Here is a 19,956-nt window from a genome sequence, read left to right as displayed (position 1 = left end):
TCTGCAGGCTGGAGATGTAGGAAAGCAGATGTGAAATATCTGTAATAATTACAAATCAGAGTAGTATTATCAGGAAAAATGCAGTCACATGGGAGTCATCACGCACCACACGGCATGGCAGGAACACAGCTGCTCCAGGCTGAAATTTGTCCCTCAGCTTTGTTGCTGAAATTGGACCCAGATGAGTAAACCTGGCTTGAGTATTTGTACATGGCAGCTCAGTGTCACCTGCAGCTGAGGTGTCGCTTCCTCCTGATGATCCCAGCTCCATGGATTGCCAGCCAGGTGATGAATTACTACGCCAACAGCAGCCAAGCTGGGCTGCAACAGTAAGATCTGGTAAGTGCAGCTACCATGGATGCACTGCAAGCGCAGCAGGGAAGTCCATGTTGCTTCCAGTGTGTCAAGTGCCACATAAGATCCCACAAGGTCCCTACTTGCTAAATCTTTTCCTGTTAAATTTAGATATCTCTTATATTGTTAATTCACCTCAACACCTTCTCATAGTTTTATTTTTTACTTTATCCTTCAGTCTCTTCTTTCATACCCCCTACTAGAATTGTCTTCACTGGCAGTTTCATTCTTCTTGAATTGTTTCCTATGAAACATTCTCGGAAAAGGAGTTAAGCCTCCTCACTGCACTCACATAATGTGACAATTGCTGAAAACCTGGAAAAAAGCCATGTGAGGAGCTGGGAATATTTCTGTATTTTTAGTGGCAAGTACTGGAAGGAGAAGCTCAGTGCTAGCCAGCTTATGTGACTTGACATAATTGTTGACAAAGCTTTCTTAGGAGTGTTGTGCTTCTAGAAAAACATCATTCAGACCACTGATTGTACCTGCCTTTTTAGGCTTAACAATCATGCCAAATTCTCAAGCTCTTTGTTTCTAAAATGACAGACTAACTCTCCAAAATTTCCCCTTCACTTGGAAGGAAAAAATGTTCCACATCTAAGGAGGTATACATGATGTTGCTCTTACAGTTCTATCTGAGTATCTCATGTCCTTAATTTCAGCCCTCACAGTAACGCGGTGAGGCAGGGTATGGTGTCAGTGCTGCAGTACTTGAGCATCAAGAGGTTTAGTGATTTGTCACAGTTCACGCAGGGCGTGTGAAGAGCAGGCCATTCCCTCCGGATCTTTGTATCCCTGGGTAATGACCATTCTCTTTTTACACCTTTAAAGATAAAAGATGGATAAAGCCTTTTTGCACAGGCAAATGAAAACCAGGAGCGACAGGTATGACCTCCCTTCAGTCCTGGGGAAAAAAATCCTCCTTGACTTCTGTAAGCTCCGTCCCTTGGTTTGTAGCACATTTTCTTCCCTTGATTGAAAAAGCAAAGAGACTCTCCAAGTCCTGCTTCCTGCTCACACAAATGAGGCTCTTTTGACTCTCCTGTGTGGAACAACAGTGACATGCAGTGGCTGCTCAGGCAAAGCACAGCAATGTAGAACTGGGAATGCTGTTACCACAGGGACTGCTTCTGTACACTAAAATTGCATCCATACAAATCGCTAACAGTTAGTTGAGTGCTCATGTCATGATAAACATTTATAAATTAGTTTGGTGAGATGGAAAGTTATGATTATGTGTATTGCAAAACCCTTTTCAAGCACTAATTTATACTGTATCCCTATTTCACATGTAATAGGGCTATTTAGAGAGTAACAGCATTATAACCAAATGAGTAGAAAATATTTGTATTGACTTCCAGTGCTTGTATGGGTTGCAACTGATGGTGCCAGCTGAAACCTCCATATATAATGACAGAAAATCTGATGGAAATGATTCAGACTCTAAATGAGCTATTGGGGAGGTTTAGTAAAGTCATTTATTCAACTCGAAGCAATTGAGTAGGAACACTGCCAAGATGATGTGCAGAAATGGATAAAAGTTAGTCCAATGTCACAAAATGTGGCTAAGTAAGATTTTGGGGATGCATTTCCCCTCTTGGAGGGACACGCTGCTTTCTAAGAGCCTTCAATGTTTTAATGCTTGTCATGTTGTTTAAATTCCAAAGGAATTAGGAGTTACAACGGGATTTGCTATGTGAGCAGTTTGGTCTCTGTGGGATTATTTTCTGAACTCCTTGGGGCCACCATTCCCACAGGCAAAGCCAAGACAATGGGGTTAATCACAGGGTTAGCCAGTCTTTGAAAAGACTAAGGCTTACCTGTATCAAACTCAATTCTCTTCCCAAATGGGTGAGTGTACAGTACATCAGGCTTGTGAAAATCAAATGGCAGAGAAGCAGCTTTAGAAAGAGTGGGTGTGCGAGTTACTGCTCCAACAAAGAACGTAGAATTGCTCAGGGAAGGATTGATGAGCTCTAGACTGTGTGTAGGAAGAGGCCCTTGAAGTTAGAGAGGGCAGTTTGAATTATAAGACAGATATCCCAGTTGTTATGGTGACAGAGGGTCCCGCTGCACTGCTATTGCTGCCGAGGAGGAGCACAAGGACTTTCTGGTGAACAGGAGAGCAGGAAAGTGAGCCTGAGACAGACTCTGAAGGGTAGGTCTGGGCATTGTTTTTCAATGGATATCTGCATAGAAAGTGGACTTTTTTCTCATCTATGTTGCTGATGTAACAACCACCTGGCTACCCACACAGCGAGCCCAACACCTCCGAGGGAGAATAACAAATCTCACTTTTGAGAAGCAGCCAACCCAGCAGAGCTCCCTACACAGAGCTACAGTGACATGTCTCTGCAGCTAATGTGACACATAAGCAGGACAATAAAGACGCCGTACTGTGCCTTTTTGTTAATCAGCCCATTCACCAAAGATTTTGCTATTCAGCTGGATTATTAACACCAACTTTGACTTACAGGTTTATCTGTGGCAAGTCACAAAAGTCAGGCATGACAGTTGTCTTTAAGACATGGTCTTTGGTGGCGATGTCTGACTTGTTTGCACCTGTTATTTCAGTGATGCCTGCAGGACCGTCAGGTCCAGCTGATTCAGACCCTCCTTGCTGCTGTGTGCTGGGAACTCTAGGACTGACACCAGCATGTCTGCTTGATGCATATGATCAGGGGGACTGAGTGATTCAAGTAAACGTGGGGGTTTTTGTCACTTGTTCAGCAAAATGAAACTCTCAGTAATAAGTGCTGTCACTTGGGTTTGCATAAATTATAGTCACTTTGGGTTTGCATAAATTATAGCAGCAGTTTAGACAATGAATATCTGAGTATCAGGCGATCTTGTAGGTCTGAATCTAAAAGATAGGGTTGTGAATATCTCTGTCGGCTCAGAAAGCACCCTGTAGCCATTCCTTTCTTCTTTTGTTTTTATTAAATATTGCATTATTCCCGAGTCTTGAGAAGGGAATATTTATGCTTTTATGCTGCACACTGTATCGAATAGGTCTCCCATCAGAATGAAACAGGCCTGGTCTTCTCAGTTACTTATGCAGAACTTTTCCATTTTATCAGAAGTGCCCTGGACCAAATCAAGGTCCTGTCATATGTGAAGTTTCCCACAGACAGGAAGGAGATAGAGCTTCCAAGTCTGCTGGCTGCAGCTGTTGCCATGCCTGTAATATACTGTTTACAAACAGAAAGGCAGATAACTCCAAAGACGTGTTATTGCAAGTTCTACAAAGTTTGTTCCTTCTATGGATTTTGCCTGACAGTTAAAAAGTTCTTTTTATGTGGATTTTTTTTGCATAATTAAATGCTTCACTGTATAATACGAGTCATGCAGGAGCTGTGACAATAAAAGGTTTATGATGCCAAGGGTTTTCACAGTGCTGATGTAGCCAATTCCAAAAGGCTGTGGAAACAGCCTCCTCCACAGTGCAATTCCGTTCAGCCTCTCTACATGCTGCAGGCACTACAGACAACATTAGCTTATAAATATTTGAGAAGGCCATGTTGGATGGAGAAACGTTCGCTCCTTCAGCAGCCAGATGTGTTGTCCAGAAGCATAAACCATTAGCAAATGCTGTTCAGCTACTGGCAGACAAATTCCTTTCAACACCTGGGGAGCATTACACTGAGAGAGTCTCAGCCTTCCGTGACAAGTGTTTGCTTTGTCCTTGGCAAAAATGAAAACAGGAAAATAATGGGCCAAAAGCTCTGCGGGGAACTGCCTTCCGTCCCTCCAACCCCAACCGAGGAGTCTTTCAGCCAGCTTTGACTATCACAAGGACTAAGATGCTACTTTTTAATACTTCACTGTTCATCGGCTCTGGTCTGCTCCAAATGAAATATGAAACCATCATGCGAATGGGACCAGGCTGCAGAGGCGGTGTGCTGAATAAATGCATTTTAATTCTCAAGAGTGGTGGGAGATGACTTGAGGGTATAAATACATTCAGTTGTGAGATCTTGGCTGATAAGCTGTAACTCATTAACTGATGGTAATTTGCCTACTTACAGGCTCGTATTCCTCCCTTTCTGACAGTTTTACAAGTAATAACTTTAGTGCCTTGTCCTCAGTAGTGATGGAGTCTGAAAGATCCTGTAAGATCACAAAGATGGGTTTTCTTAGGTGATAGGCTGAGAAACTAGGTCACACACAACAAGAGATTTCAATCTGTCAGTGCCACTTTAGCTATGGTGGGTATGACACTGCATCCCTCTTCCTTTCCCTCTATTAGCTGACTCCACACACCTGCAGACTGTCAACCAACTACTGCTCATCTGTTTGGGGACTACAGCTCCTGGAGAAAGAAACTATCCCCAAGAAGTGTCCATCCAACACCTGCCATTTTAACTTCAGATGGCCAGCAGCCGGGAGACGTTACTGACTGGGATTGAGCGGTTTCTATACGAGACTCTCTGGGCTATAAAACACAGAGCTAGGACCTAGTGAACATGACAATATCCTCTGCTCTTCAAACTATACAAAAACTAGTAGGTATGGATCTGAACGGTTTCTTTCCAAATACAGTCAACTGCTTAGCGTAGCCATGAGATGTCAGCAGAGACCATTGTTTCTGTGCAAACCACTGTAAAACAGAAAAGGTCTCTCAAGTCAGAGCATTCAAAATATGATTACTAGCAATACAAACACCAAAATGGGATGTGACTCAGCAGTATATGTTGCTGCTAATGTGCATCCAAAGATTGAATGTAACAGTGATATCACTGCTGAAAGGACTGGCAAAAAAGGAAGGGAGAAGTTTGAGGGCCAAGTTGGTGTTAAAGCCAATATGTAAAACATAGGAAAAAGCTATTACAGTAGAACAGCAATATAGTGTTTTAGTAAAAGTAGAAAGATCTAATTTTTTGTAACTGAACTAGAATGCAATTCAGTAGTTGAGGTCCTGTAAGCTAAACCAGGGATGGCTAAAACTCTGTGGGTTGCACCTGGCTCCTGGGGTAGTTTTCTCTGGCCTCCCAGAACATCTCACTGAGTTTTTTTGAGCTTGCAATTTCCAGGCCAACAGCTGTGTCTGCTTAGCAAACAAACTGGGAGTACCGAGGCACAGGGGAGCCTCTCTTGAGCATGGTTATGCCAGTTCTGGGGACAGTGTGACCCTATAGTACAAAGCTAAAACATTAATTCTAACCTTTTTGGTCCTGAGCTGGGGCAATGTAGTCTGTCAATATAAAAATAACAGTCAGGAGGCCAAAGGAGTTGTGTTTCTTGCTGATATATCTTGGCTGTGAACTGCTTAGCTGTAAGGAATTTACAAAATGAATCACAGAAAAGCATGTCTGTATTTATGAAGTAGGCTGTTTTCTTCAGATTTTGTTTTTCAGTTCTAAATAGTTGAGACCATTGGATTTCATTTGCAAAACAATGCAAAAGATGTGATAAAACTGGAGGCTGAGATTGCTTGAGATCCAAGGGGTCAATCAAGCTTGGGAAAATTCTAAGTCTTTGGGATCTAAGTCACGGGCCAGTTCCAGTTTTCCTTACCAGCTTCAGTGGGCAGGCGTGTGGTCACCTCAGCAGAGAGGTCCTGGACAGACTCCGGCTCTCTCACCCTTGCTGCCCAACAGGCATGGACAGAGCATGTCCTGTTTGGTCTCCAACCTGCCGTCCTTTTAAATTTGGAAGGAGGAAATAATTAATCACATGTGTGTGCATAGACTCAATCAGGCCTATTTGCTTTGGATCAGTGATCAACAAATACGTGGAGCTACTTTAAATGAAGCTGTATCTGAACCAATAATGTCTCCATAGTCACCAGAGGCAGGTATAGAGACATCCGAGCTGCTCTGCAGCAGCCACCTCAGGAACAGCACAGACACAGGCTGAATCATTGTGGTTTCATGTCTGTGTTATATTCACCAGCATCTCCTCTAAATGCCTTGCACATCTGCAGCTTTTCACCCCCAAGGATTCCTTTGACTCCCTCTATCCCTCTGCCATCCCTCGAGGAAGCCTTTCCATTAGTGACCAGTATTGGCCAGCAGCTATGTGCACTCTGCCTGCCCAAACAGTGCCAGTCTGCTCAGTACATCTGCTTGTCTCCACTTTAAATGTGAGGAATTACCTACGAGTTTGCAATTCACCTGAAAGTAATAGGAAGAGTCATTGTCCTCATCTCAGTAACACATTTTGGGGAAAATATAGCCAAAAAATGGGTATTAAATAAACATTTGTTTCAATAAGAGGAAGAAGCTGATAAGGTCACTTATATCAAATCACATCAAGTCCTTTCCAGAATGTTTTCTCTTTCTAGCACAATTCTTCAAAATGTTCAAGGCTTGTTTGACTATTTCAAACCATCTTTTTTTCTTTCTATTCAGAAAGAATTTCAGAGAAATTCAGGGGTTCTACAAATATTAAGGAGCAGAAGATACTCTTTATTACCATTGTGCCAGATATTGCAGGAAGCCAGAATGAGAAATTTAGGAAAGACATGGAAATGAGAATTGCTCTAATTCAATAACAGATTCTTTTGCTTTCTAATTAGACTTGATCACTTGAGTATTTTCTATTGTAGCTGCATAAGTACCTTATAAATACCTACCACATGTGACACAGGCACTTCAAAAGCATCATATAAACTGTAGAATAGATCTGCAGAAAAAAGTTAAAGAAAAATACATATCTTAGTTCTTCCATGTCTTTGTAAATAATTCCCAGCTCTGAGATGTCATTTTATTTGATTTTACAACATTCAAAACCACTGTAAAATAACTTCTGTAATAAACATTCAAAAATAACTCAGATGACATTTTACTGTTACAGCTTACAGTAATGTCTGAGTAACACCAAACAAATTGTATTATAAATAGCTTCATGAGCACCAAAACATAGAAATATCACCTTTTACACAACTCAATCACATGGAATTTTGGCTACAAGGACTATTTTCTTATTCTTCTTACAGAGCTTATGTGGTATGCTTAAACATGTAAAATGACTCAATTACACAGTCCCAGCATAAGGCAACACAGAAAATATGTGAAAACCAATGTGGGAGCAAGTGAGAATTACAAAATTGACCTGGCTAGTCACAGAATTTCGACGGCTCAGGCTATTCAGGATTTCCAGCCTTATTTCATTCTGATAACAAGCAAGGCTTGACAACTAATGTCTTAGACTGAGATTCAGAAACTCTGGCTTCATGTGATCTTGGGCATTTTTTCTGCCTCAGTTCTCCATTCACAGCATGGTAGTAATAATATGTTTCCTTGTATCCCAAAGACTGTAAGCTCTGGGAAGCTCCCTGTCACTATTTTTTGTAAAGTAATTGGTACTGTGGGACTAAGATGAGAACTGAGCTCAGTAAATGTGCAATTTCTAACACAAGACACAAAGATAAAAGTGTTTTGCTATTTAACAGAGGTAGGTAGATGATGCCCTTTGTGCTACTGGAGGAAGAACAAGGGACTTGCCCAATGACACAGTGCCCCTGGGTGACACAGCTCCTGAGTCACAGTCTGGAACTGTGATATGCCAAAATCCTCCAGAAATACAGGATTTAACAGAAAAGCAGTGGAGCTGTTATCACATTCAAGTCCTTATTCAAAGCCACAGCAGTCAGGGGAAAATTTCTTCATTAACCTCAATGGGCACTGAAGAAAAACTTCTCTTAAACCCAGAGGAAAAAGTAATAAGGAAAAACTACATTGCTAGGCACCTAAGAAGAAATTCAGGCATCCTGTGTGTTCAGTTTTACTCAGCGGTTTTTAGCACAAGTTAAACATGTTCTAGCACAAAGCACATACATAAATTTCATTAAAAGGAAGCATTATCAAAATTGCTAAGTAAAAAGTGAGAAATGCATCAAATACACCTTCTGTGTTACAGAACTGAAAAAGCAGCTAGTAACAAGCTGAAAGAGGTAAGTATGTAGCCTGAGCATCTGGTAGATTGGGGCTGGCTACAGTAGTTAGTCAAAACATCTGGAAATGCAGCTGTATCTGTCTCCTGCAGTGCAGTCACCATTGCACTGCACTTGAACTTGACCATCATAGTCACTACTGCCTGCCAGATAACTAATATCAAGTCATTCACAGTATCTAGGCCTTATATTCTCTCATTTTATCACAGCATCAAAGCCCATTTTTAGAAAATGACTAATTTATTTGTTTTCACCCTATTGGTAATGATTTTAGGGAAGCGAACTTGATGCTGTGTCTCTCCTTAGACATCACACACCGCTGACATGGATTAGGCTTCTGGGGCTCTCTGGTTTCTCAAATCATCCCATTTTTGTCTGTTGTCACAAAGAAAGAGTGTGATTGCAGTACAGGAGAGAAGATGGCCTCCTTGGGAGACATAAAGGAAAAGAAAGATCCTATAAATATGGAACACGTCCGCCAGAGTAAAGATAAATATTCACCTCACCAGATGTCCTGGCCATGCCCTGCTTCTGGAGATTATCACTACAGTTCTCCAAATATTCTGCAGTTCTTTCTATTCTGAAACTTTATTTTCAATTTTACTTTGTGCAACAAACCCATGCTAAGTATGCAATATTAATCGAGGATATTTACATCTCACACTCTCTCCCTGGGTTCCGGTGCATAGACATCATATCTGCCTGTGTGTCCCCAAAGGGAGCAGGAAGGTCACACCACCCACCACCAAGAGGCTGCCAACGTGACCGGAATCCTAGGCACAATTTTTATGAGTCTCGGAGGAGAAACTAAGTGTGAAGTAGACTGTGCATGCAAGGTACTCTGAGGCACTTTGCTGGGACAGCAGGAAGGAGAAGAGAAAGCAAGAAATCTGCCCTGTTCTAAGCAATGAATGGAGATGTCTTGTGAGCTGCCAGATGCAATTATTCTGAAACACTAACACTGCAATGTACTTTCTTCTAAAGTCACAAGGGCTTCCTTATTGACAGCACTTGAAATGTTCTACTGATTTATCAGAATCTTTGTGGTTTACAGCTAACTGTGAGGAAAAGGGTTTACAGCAGCTGACAAGATACTCAGTCACAGCCTTGCCACTTTTATTACTCCCAGTGGCCAGACGGACCAAGCAATCTACATTTCTAGGCTCTGCAGGGTTCTGTTGTTGCAATGATACCTGTTGTTCACAACGCCTGCTCACGTCGCCGTTTCAGACCCACAACTCTCGCTGCCAGGAGAAACACAGCCCCGGTGAGCACTTCTGCAACAAAGGAGATCCAGACTAGGGCCAGCGACCAGCCAAACCTGATGTCCACTTCTACCAGGAGATCTTTACTCCTCAGGAGGCAGACAGCTTCTTCAAAGGCAGCAGCTGAATATGCAATATAGACACTGATCCCAGTAAGTGTAACAAGAGCTGGGAAAGAAAAACATATAATTGGATATCTTTTAGGCCTTCTTTGCCACTCCTTCCTATCTACCCAGGACAGATTACCAGTTAGCCTCTCTTCACCTTTAAAGTATAGTTGAGGCTACTTTGTAGGGAAGAGTGAGAGCGAAGTTGAGAGGGTTCTTTTTGTCCATTGAGTTTAATGTGTTCTCATTGTTAAATACTGAATCAAAATGTGTAACAGCAAGCCTCCCACAATAAAAATCTACTCATGCCTTCTACAGATATCTAACGCATGTCCATCTCTGTTTTCAATACTCTGTTATAATGCATCCTGATTTCTCATTGCTGTCACCACATACAGTTTACCTCTATGCAAGAAAGGCCATGGAGACAGAGGTGATATGAGTTTAGGCTGTTTTCTAACTTTGAGTATCGTAAAGTTTAAGCGTTCAACGTAAATGTATTGGTCTTTACTGTCACCTCTCACCAAGTGTTGTGGAGTCATGACTATTCGTCACTTCCAAATAATTGAGCCAAAGGCATCCTTGAAGCAGACTAAAAATAAATCAATACAGGCACTCAAACAGAATCCAGATGTTTTTAGAATGAAAGGACTGTACAGAAGCCAGCAAATTTAGGGAATGGCACATCTAGCAAGAGCACAGGCTACATCCTGGGCCTGGCATCCATGTCACTCAAAAGACATATACTGACCAAAGTCATAACTTTACTGAATCAGTGGCAGGAAAGTCAAGATAGAAAGGTCCTGGATTAAAGGACAGTAGCCCAGAATAAGTAGGTACTGGAACACTTGTAGGACAAGACAGTGTCTCTCTGATTTCTGAGGGAGGAAAATTTTGGCCTGGCTTTCCAATAAATCACAGTGTAAGTCTAGATGAGTCAGAATTTTTGCCAGAGAGACAAATTTGAGTAGAGGCAAACCAAGACAGAAGAGTATTGGGTTATCCAACAGTCAAAATCCATACTCATGAATAATCGTGCTATGACGCCTGTGCCTTATGCTAAGTCCTCTGCAAGGGGGGAGAAAAATGACTTTATACGTTTTGTCAGAAGAAATGGAAATGACTGATTTGTTGACATTTTCAACAAGGTACACTGAGTTCTGTGATACCCCGTAAATGCGGTGGCATTTCAAAACAACAGCAAGCATATAGCATGTCCTGGGATGTGGAACATATCGGTTCTGGTGTTTTCCAAAGAACTTGGGTTTCTGGAATTGCATCAACAAATATTGATATTTTCTGAGACAGAACTGCCTAATCAATACTGAACTTCACGAACCAGAATATCCTATAAAACTATCCATGCCCGTTATATGCATCAAGCCTCAATGCAGCTGAAACAGCTGAACGATAGCGCCTGAGCGGGAGCAGGGGCTGGTCTCACACCAAAGAACACGCTGCAGCCTGATCACACTGTGCTGGGAAACAGAACTAGTTGTATTTTCACAACATATTCCAGCATCCCTCTCCTAATACTGTCTTTGTGTTTCCTTTCCACCTTTGCAAATCCAAGTGTCTTCAAAAGGCACAGTACTCCACTCCTCAGCAGGATAATCACACTTTGTACTTCACGGCTTTTCATCTTTCACCTGCTATTTGGAGTACTTTTCAAATAGCCTAGGCCTTTTAAGTGAATGCAGCTTTCTGGTGTTCTAAGGAAATCGAAGTTTTGTTTGTTTTCTCAGTTTGTCTTCCAAAAGAAAAGCATAACGGAGGATGGTTGGTCTTCGTAAGAGCATTTCAGACTCAAAAGGTCAGTCAAGACTTTGAGACAGCAGCATTTGCTTCTAGTAATCTCTTAGCTTTCTCTTCTTAGAAACAAGACTGTATGACCAGGTGATGGGGGCCAATAATGAACCCTTTTCTGTTGAGGGAAATTTCTGTTTCAAGTTACATTGTGAAAACAGTACTGAAATCTATTCGGAGAAGAAAACGGAGATGGATTTAAACACAGTTTTACTACTTCAACAGAATGGTTTTAGTTTGAATTCATAAATGATTTTCTAAAACACAGAATTTTTGGGCACTGTGCTCAGAAAGTATTAAATCTTTTGTGTTAATGGGCACAGCAAACCCGTGTTCAAAGTGTGATTCACTCCACAAGGATGTATGGTTGTGTGGGATTATTTGCCTTTGCTAAGTGGCAGTTTTCTATTCCAGAATCTCACCAGGAGCTGAACAGACACCAAGTGAATGAACACCATCATTATTCTAAAAGCAAACTCTTATTTTTTTTCCCCTGGAAGACAAAGTGATGTTTCCCAGATATAATCTCTTATTATTTAAAAGAGCGAAGCCAGGAGTTTGATACAATACCTCCAAAAAGAAAAAGCAGTCCCGTCATTAGAAGCAGTAGGTAGGCCCTGGCAAGAATACTGATGAATCCAGTCATTCCTCCAAAAATCATCAATATCAGGCTGAGGGGCATCAGGATGACAAATGTTCCATGCATGTCTGAAGAAAAATGAAAAATGTTAATATTTTAATGTTTTATTATAGTGTCACTGGATGTTCTAATAATTATTGAGTGCAGAGTCCCTGATCAGGATCAAAGCCTTATTCTGGGCTGCACAAACAAGGAGCTGGACAACCTCTTGGCTTTTTGGTTGAAGTTGGCAGGACAAAGGTATAGTATGGAGAAAAAGGTAACATACAGAGCAAGCCCTTTACAGGATCACAGCCTGTGTTTCAAACAGAGACCACAAATACAAAGGGTTTGTCTAGATGGATATATTTAAGTAATTAAACTGTTCTTGGATATTAAGCCTAGCTGGATAACAGATGGTGCGTTGCATATTAGGTAGTCACTGACCACCTTAATAAAACGTAGCCCTGGTTATCCAAACCACACAGATTGCAGTGCGTGGCAATGCTCTGTTCAGTGGTGAGAGCCAGCAGACGCTTTGGTTGAACGCTTGCTTTCTGTCACATGTGCTCTGCTGAGCTGTTCCAGCAAACTGTTGACCTTTTCCTTTGTTGCAGCTGACCATCAACTAGAGGTAATTTTTCCCATCCAGCTCTGAATCTGTGTCTGTCATTGATTTCTACAGCAGCTTCCCTAAGTACATTAACCCATCCTGGTTGCTTCCTCCCATGCTAAATGTTTTACATTAGTCTTTATTGATCCCTGTAACATTTAATAGCTGTGTAAACAGAAGGTTGCTATGTAATTTTTCATATCCACTGTTTGTTCCCTCTTATGCAATCTATCCACAATGTTCAACCCAACCTTTTATGGAATAATAACAACAAAAAAAAGTAATTCCAGCTTCCAGTATCCATTTATTTCATACCAAAATGCAGCGTTACTAAGAAAGAAAAACTTAAAATCCACTTTCTGAAGGGCTCTGGGCATTGTGTCTCATTTAATTTCACAGGGGAACAACAATACACCATTAGCTGGTTCCCAAAGAAAAGAAGTCAGCTAAGAGATCACAGTTTGTGTGTGATTAGATGATCAATTTTTTGAGGGCACTGCAACTGCCCCCGGGGGTGGATGTACTCCAGCTGCCCAGCTAAGGATCCAGCTTATCCTCTTCAGTATCATTGCCAAGATAAGACACAATCATGTCAGTATCTCTGTTCAGTTCTAGAACCTTGGAAGGGTGGGAAGAGCCTGCATGGGATCAGGGCAGTCACTGTTGATTTGTTTACTTGATTGGAACATGGTTTCAAGACATAATTATTTGTTTTGTGTAGTACAGAACATGCTGACAAATAAAAATGTGGCAAATGACAAAGTTTTAGGAGGTGCCCTATTGTTCTTCCATTTCCTATTATTTACACTGGTATTATATTTTCATATCTAGTACCACATATCCCCAGATCAGGATCAGTTGATGCTCAGAACGCACGAATGCAGCATTCTGCACCGAATGGAGCACCCTCTCTCCTTGCTTCTAAATCTGAGGATACTCCCTGGACTTTCCTTCAGCAAAACCGGCCATGACTGCTGTTGCTGGCTAAGAAACCCAAACCTACAGCAGTTCTCGGATGCTAATGGTCATGTCAATCTTCATCTTATTGTGTATAAACCACTATGTCAAAACTGTTTGCATATCTTAGTTGAATACCAAGAGGAGAAACAGCCATGGAACTTGGGTCAAGAGTTTTATATAGTTTAAGTGGTTGTCAGGGATGTGATGTGACAGAGCAGAGACTGGGCACACTATTTAGTTCTCATATTCTAGGGAGGTAGGAGGCACAGGTTTGGCTTCTGCCCCATTTGTGCTTCCTGAGGGTATTAGCCCTGATTTTGATTCCCCACCATTCTGACATCCACGTGTCCTCTTAGATTTAGTCTTGCACATAAGACACCTCTTAGGCCTTGGGGGGATAAAATCTGATGCAATTAACATTTTTATGCCTTCTTCAGTGAAAATATAAGTTTTAGGGATATCTCAGCTGAAACCCAAAATCCCACTGTGACAGAGCCTGACTTTTCCTACACACAGCTGGGATCACGTCTCTCATTAATCACCCGCAGCTTTTTAAAAATCAAATATTTAATGGAATGCATATGGTTAAACAGCACTTCCATCACCTCTAGTGTTTTAGTGAAATACTTATTACCCATTTGTCCTTCTATGAACTCTGCAACTGACTGGGAAACTTATTCTAAAATGCTGCCATGGAAACCACTCAGGAATCTGAATTCACGCTGTCTGGCATATGATATTATGCCATTATATTCATGATTAGAGGGACAGAATTAGTTTATAGATGGACATGCCTTAAAATATCTTTACTATGTTTCTGTCTTCCATAATAATCTGTGCAAGAAGTCAAAACATAAAATTTGCAGTCATTTTAGTGGTTTTAGGTTGTGTTGAAAAACATATTTATTCATTACGTACTGTACATATAACTGTCTTCATTTTGATAAAATTAATTGAAAAAAAAACCAAACCAACAACCTCTTGTGCACTTTCCTGTAAAACAGAATTCAGTTTCCCACATCTATTTCTCAACACTGGAGTTCTCTGCAGTCCAACCCGGAAGATTCAGTAGTTTAAGCTTGAAAATACTGAAACAAACTGATGAACATTTTTTAAAAACTCTTTTTTTTTTCTAGCAAAAATGCTTCAATTGCTTGGTGTGAGTTAATGAAGTTTTACATTAGCTAGCCAAAGCTGTTTTACTAGAGGTCTGACCAAACGTCTGTAAGAATGACACCAGCAGTGTGTCCAGCTCTGTGAATGTGGCAGACATTTCTAATTTACCACCCAACACAGTTGTTGCTGAGTTGTTTGTAGGAGAAATCCATGGAATAACCTAGAAAACCTGAATGGCATCAAAAGTACCAGCTGCAGACCTGGCAGTTTTGTTAATCATCTCCTGTTAACACGCTGGAGCTTTGCTGTTTCAAACTAACTTTGAATTGGTTTGCACAGCTTGTAACAGCAAATAGTCGCTAGAAATCTGCTGTAGTCACCTCATCAGAAATACTCCAAATGGCAGCAGCTCAGAAGAGCTTAATTAAGGACCTGTTTATCTTCCCCAGCAACAACTAAACAGCCAGTTAGGAAGACCAAAGCTTGTAGCTGAAACAGAATGCTGGCAGCAGCTAAAACCAGCAGGGCTGCTCTGGGAAGGCTTGGCAGAGGCAGGGAGAAACGCTGCGCTGGGAAAGCCTGAGCTGCTCGCAAGGAAGGAGGGGAGGAAACAGCTTAGACCAACAACGAGCAACAGGAAAGACCTGCTGTGTGTGGCTAAATGTGAGACTGAAACCCCAGGGACATGAAGACCTGGATTCTCTCCTGTTCAGCAGAGAAAAAGTGATGGTGGAGGATTGCTCAGAGAGTCCACATTCTGGCTTTGTGCTCCTCTCATGCAACAAGTGTCTGAGCTAAACTGAAAGACAAACTGCAGAGACTTGATACAAGTGGGCACTGACGAACACCTTCAATACCAGGAATGGGTAAAGTGATAAATGTTAAGTGACACACTGTGGTTCACATTCTATTGCTACGATATCAATGAATTTGAAAATGAGAACATTCATCAGAAGTTGTTGTTCATTAGGTCTCAGCTGCAGTGATGCTAAAGTTATCTCAGATTTCTGCATAGATTTATTGTAATATCTGCTCTAAGTACCAAAGTAAATGTTCACTGAAACCTCTTTGGAGGACACTGCACTGTTGTCCAGAAACAAAGCAGATCTGTTTAGGTATACACCTACCATAATAAAGTTAGAATTTACAGGTACATCATTTGGGGTTTATTTCGCTGGCCTCTGAACCAGCTCTTTCCTGGTATTCCAGCTCTAGCTGTTTCCTTCTGGTAACTTAAACCATTAAGGAAAAATTGTGAAGAACTATAAATCCCCAGGAAAACTGCAATGGCAGCCAAAGAATAAGACATTCTGGGACTAGGAGCAGGAGCATAAACATCCAAGTCAGTAAAAATGAAGCAGGCCCATAAAGAGCAGGGAGAAGTGTGAAAGCAGCTGCTTAGTGACTGTTACAGGGTCCACATGCTGTGAGGAAATCCCGTCTAGTTGAACTGTACTATTAAACTAATTTTGTTGAGGAAGAGACCAAGGTAGCTGTTACATTAAACCAGCTGAGGTACCAGTAACTGCTCCTACTGCAAAGATGGTTTCCCTGCAGCAAGCACTGACTTCCCTGCAGGAACCACTAACTTCTCCGCACCTCATGGTTCCGACTGCAGTGCTGTCTGAAAAAGAAAAACCAGAAATACTCTGGGGAGAATAACCCCAGCAGTTGTGCGTGGGCAGCTGCACACTCCACTCTTGGTTTTATAACAAGCTTCATTCTCTAATGGTTTGTCTTCTGGCAGTGACTTGCACTCCTGTTCCCACTTAGACCCAGCTCTTTGCACTCACATACAGACTTTCTTCCACCTTTTTGGAACTTGTGTCTAGTTAAGACATGCCAGGAAGAGTATGTGAGCTCTGAAGAACAGTGGATGGGATTACTGATGTTAGTTAAGTGTCTGCACTAGGAGACAGCTCTTCCAAATCTTTTTAGGAATAATGGGCAAGAAACACGCTTGATGTTGCCAGAGGCCCTGAAATTGAGTCTGCCAATCAAACAGTGAGAAATATGGGTGTACAGCTACACAGAATGAGATTAATTCCATGTGAATGTGCCTCGCACAGACACCTGCACACAGGGAAAAAATGCAAACTGTGCAATTAGCCTGTGTGCCCCACGCAGCAACCCATACAGAAGTTACTAACTACGCTAGTATGCATGATCCCAGAATTGTCCTCTAAAATTCCGATTAAATTGTGTAGATGAAGGTTTGCCCTGCTCAGCCTAAACACGATTCAGTGAACACAGTCAGAAAATACTTAAGAAAGAAGTGTAAGGCTGCAGTAGGAGGTAGTATCTCAGAACTTAACAAACCTAGCATGTCACTTAGATGTATCTATATTCCTAGAAGTTAAGAAGAACTGACATGGCATCTCCTATGTTCAGCTGCTATTGCTGTGGGTCTGTAGCCTCACCACACTGAAACAGCAATGAAGCATTGAAGCTCAACATCTAAAACATCAAAAAATTCACTTTGTAGGGCACTCTAATCAAACCTAGTAGGTTTTTTCAATAAAAGTGTCTTTGATTTCTTATCCCATATATTTTAGGCAGACTACATCTGCTTGTAATAAAATCTGCACGTGTCTTCGCACATCTAACTCTTTGTCCAGGAGCCTAAAAATAGTACTTGATATGACAGTAAGAGATAAAAAATTTCCCTGAGGCTCTAAAGAGTCTGAACACACAGATATGAATCCAATTTTTACTCATATTCATTATTTTTTTATATTTCATTACTACAAAAGAGCTGTCCTTTGTTTACAAGACAATACCATTTTTATAACAAGAAGAGGTCTGTATGGTGTCTGCTTTTGTTTTTGCAGAATTCAGCTTTCATTGAAGAGCTGTATTCTAAAATCTCCTCACCTGAGAAAAACTACAGCTGTATGTTTCGCAAATGTGAATGCAACTTTTGAAATGCTAATAGTTTTGTCCTAAAACTTTAGACTATCCCTAACATAATGGTTGAGGTGCCCACACTTAAAACGTGCTCAGTCTGGTTAGGTTCAATTAACTTTGAACTCTTAAAGGATTAAGTGATCCAGCAGACACCGTTTTAACTGATCCTCCCCACTTTCAACAATACCAATCAGCTAAGACCTCTGTCTTAAGCAAGGAAGATTAACAAAATGACACTTTCCGATTTGAAAGCACAGAAACAACCCGTGCTGTAGTCTCAAACCCGTCGATATGTTTGTACATCTGCTTCAGCGACCCACTGGGATCTTATTCCTTTTTTAACTTCCCAGTTACTGGTGCAACACGGCTACATTAGCATCAGCACCTCAGGCTCACTTTGCCATGTTTGCTGCACTTTTAGCCATATCATGAAATGCTGCACCGAGGGACCAAAGACACTACAAGTCTCCCTGAAGGATCGCTCAGGGAAATGGCTGGTTTTGAGGGAAAGAGTACCATTTTAAGACATTCTCGCCTTTTATTTTTATCAATTCCTGAGCCATTCCAGGCAGAAATATCTTGCTCCCATGGAATAAATTAGCTGAACTTGACATCAATTAGGTGGTGATGTCAACAGTAGTCCCATTGAAAGACCACACGCAGCAACAGATGTCGTACAGAAGCAGAGTCAAACCACTGTCTCAAAGAGCTCCCCTTTTGAATCAGAAACGAGACCTTGTAAATGGCAAAGGAGGGAGGGAAGAGTGGATGAGGTATAGAAATAACATAAAAGTTACTCACATAAAAGCTGCCTGTGTGAATCAGTGATGTTTGCATTCTCATGCCAGAAGGGGTTTATCAAAGGGTAACATTTGCTCCTCACTGATAGAGAAGGGAAAAAACAATGAGAAAATTTAAGCTATAATGTGTTATTGGGATATATCCTCTTTTTTTTAGTGTACATATAACTCATAAGAGTATTATCTGCTTTAAAAACAGTCATTTCTAGGCAGGGAAGGAGAGGATTTTCAGTACCCAGGACTGGCCAATTTTTGCTCCTATCCAGTCCGACCACTGAAGTCAGAAGGGAAACATCTGCTCTTCGCAGCAGGGCTCAGAGTACAGCACAGGGGGCAATTCCCTCAGCCAGCCCCTTCTCCCCTGCGCCACTGCAAGTAACAGCCTTTCTCACCTGTGCTGCACGTTACTTGCAACTTGTTTTTAATGGTGGAATCAAGACCAAAGGTAATATGCCTGGCATACAAATTAAACTAAATGGGGAAAATCCTGTATTATCCACATAGGGTTTATGGGTCTTTCATTAAAATCCATAACATTGAAACACCAAGTGAGATCGAACGCAGTGCAATTACTTGGTGAACCTGGTGAGTCTTTAGTCACTTACCTTTAGTTAGCGTGGGATTAAGTTAATTTTGTTTGTATTTATATTATGTATAGATATACATTTCAAAGTAATCATATTTTTATTTATATTAATATTGTTTATTTATATAGATGTATATAGTTTAATGATATTTATATTGTTATTTATCATTTTAATGGCTTGAACCCAAAACTTTTGCTCCTTAATTCCCCTGGAGACAATTAAAAGACATCTGTTTCCTTCCAGGTGGTTAATATTTATTCAATTAGTTTAAATTAAAAGTTGACATATAGTAGGCTTACAGTGGCAGAACACGATTCCTTCGACAAGTAACACAAGAGAGATTTGACCAAGAGCTGCCGATGGATGCGGAGCACCCCAAGGGGCGGGGGAGAGCAGCAGGTCCCGCAGCCGCCGGGGCTCCCCCCAGCCTGCTCCCCCTCCCTTCCCCCGGCCACTCACCGCGGCAGGTCCGCCACAGCCCCGAGTGCGAGCTCAGCGCGTCCGTGCCGTTCCGCGACGTCTCCAGCTTGGAGGCATCGATGATGTACCAGAAGTCGGTCGCGATGGCCACCACGAGGAAGACGAAGCTGGAAACTCCCACCAGCGCCAGCAGGAGGGACAGGAGGCCCAGGCTCGCCCTCATCTCGCCGCCGCCCCGCCTGGACCCGCCCGCGCCCGCCGGCGAGAAGCCCCGGCCCACCGCAGCCCGGCCCGCTCCGCCCGGCTGCCCCCGCTCCGCCCTGTTAGACAGCACGGGCGGCTTCGGGACTCCGCGATGGTCGCACCTCAGGGCACAAGCCTCCCCGTTGCAAACCCCGATGTGACGCGGACGGGAGGGAGCGGTGGCAGTGCTGGTGTTCTTACAACCTCGCTGTTGCTGTCTGTATTCACCAGAGATTTCCCCTTGTTCTTTGCCTTCCAGATG

General features: G+C 42.0%; 1 protein-coding gene across 1 annotated transcript; it reads right to left on the bottom strand.

Annotated features, from left to right (window-relative positions):
- Window positions 1–9,451: 9,451 nt before the first annotated feature.
- On the bottom strand, window positions 9,452–19,674 carry TMEM114 (transmembrane protein 114; the record flags this gene model as incomplete). Its single annotated transcript, XM_080353902.1, has 4 exons — window positions 9,452–9,684; window positions 12,000–12,137; window positions 18,446–18,526; window positions 19,491–19,674. 4 exons carry the CDS (start codon window positions 19,672–19,674, stop codon window positions 9,452–9,454), a joined length of 636 nt encoding a protein of 211 aa, XP_080210028.1.
- Between the last annotated feature and the right edge of the window lie 282 nt (window positions 19,675–19,956).

The sequence above is a fragment of the Nesoenas mayeri genome (assembly GCF_963082525.1).
Source record: "Nesoenas mayeri genome assembly, chromosome: 15".
NCBI lineage: Eukaryota > Metazoa > Chordata > Aves > Columbiformes > Columbidae > Nesoenas > Nesoenas mayeri.
The sequence above is the reverse complement of the archived record's forward strand: the minus strand, read 5'-3'. Positions and strand labels throughout refer to the sequence as shown.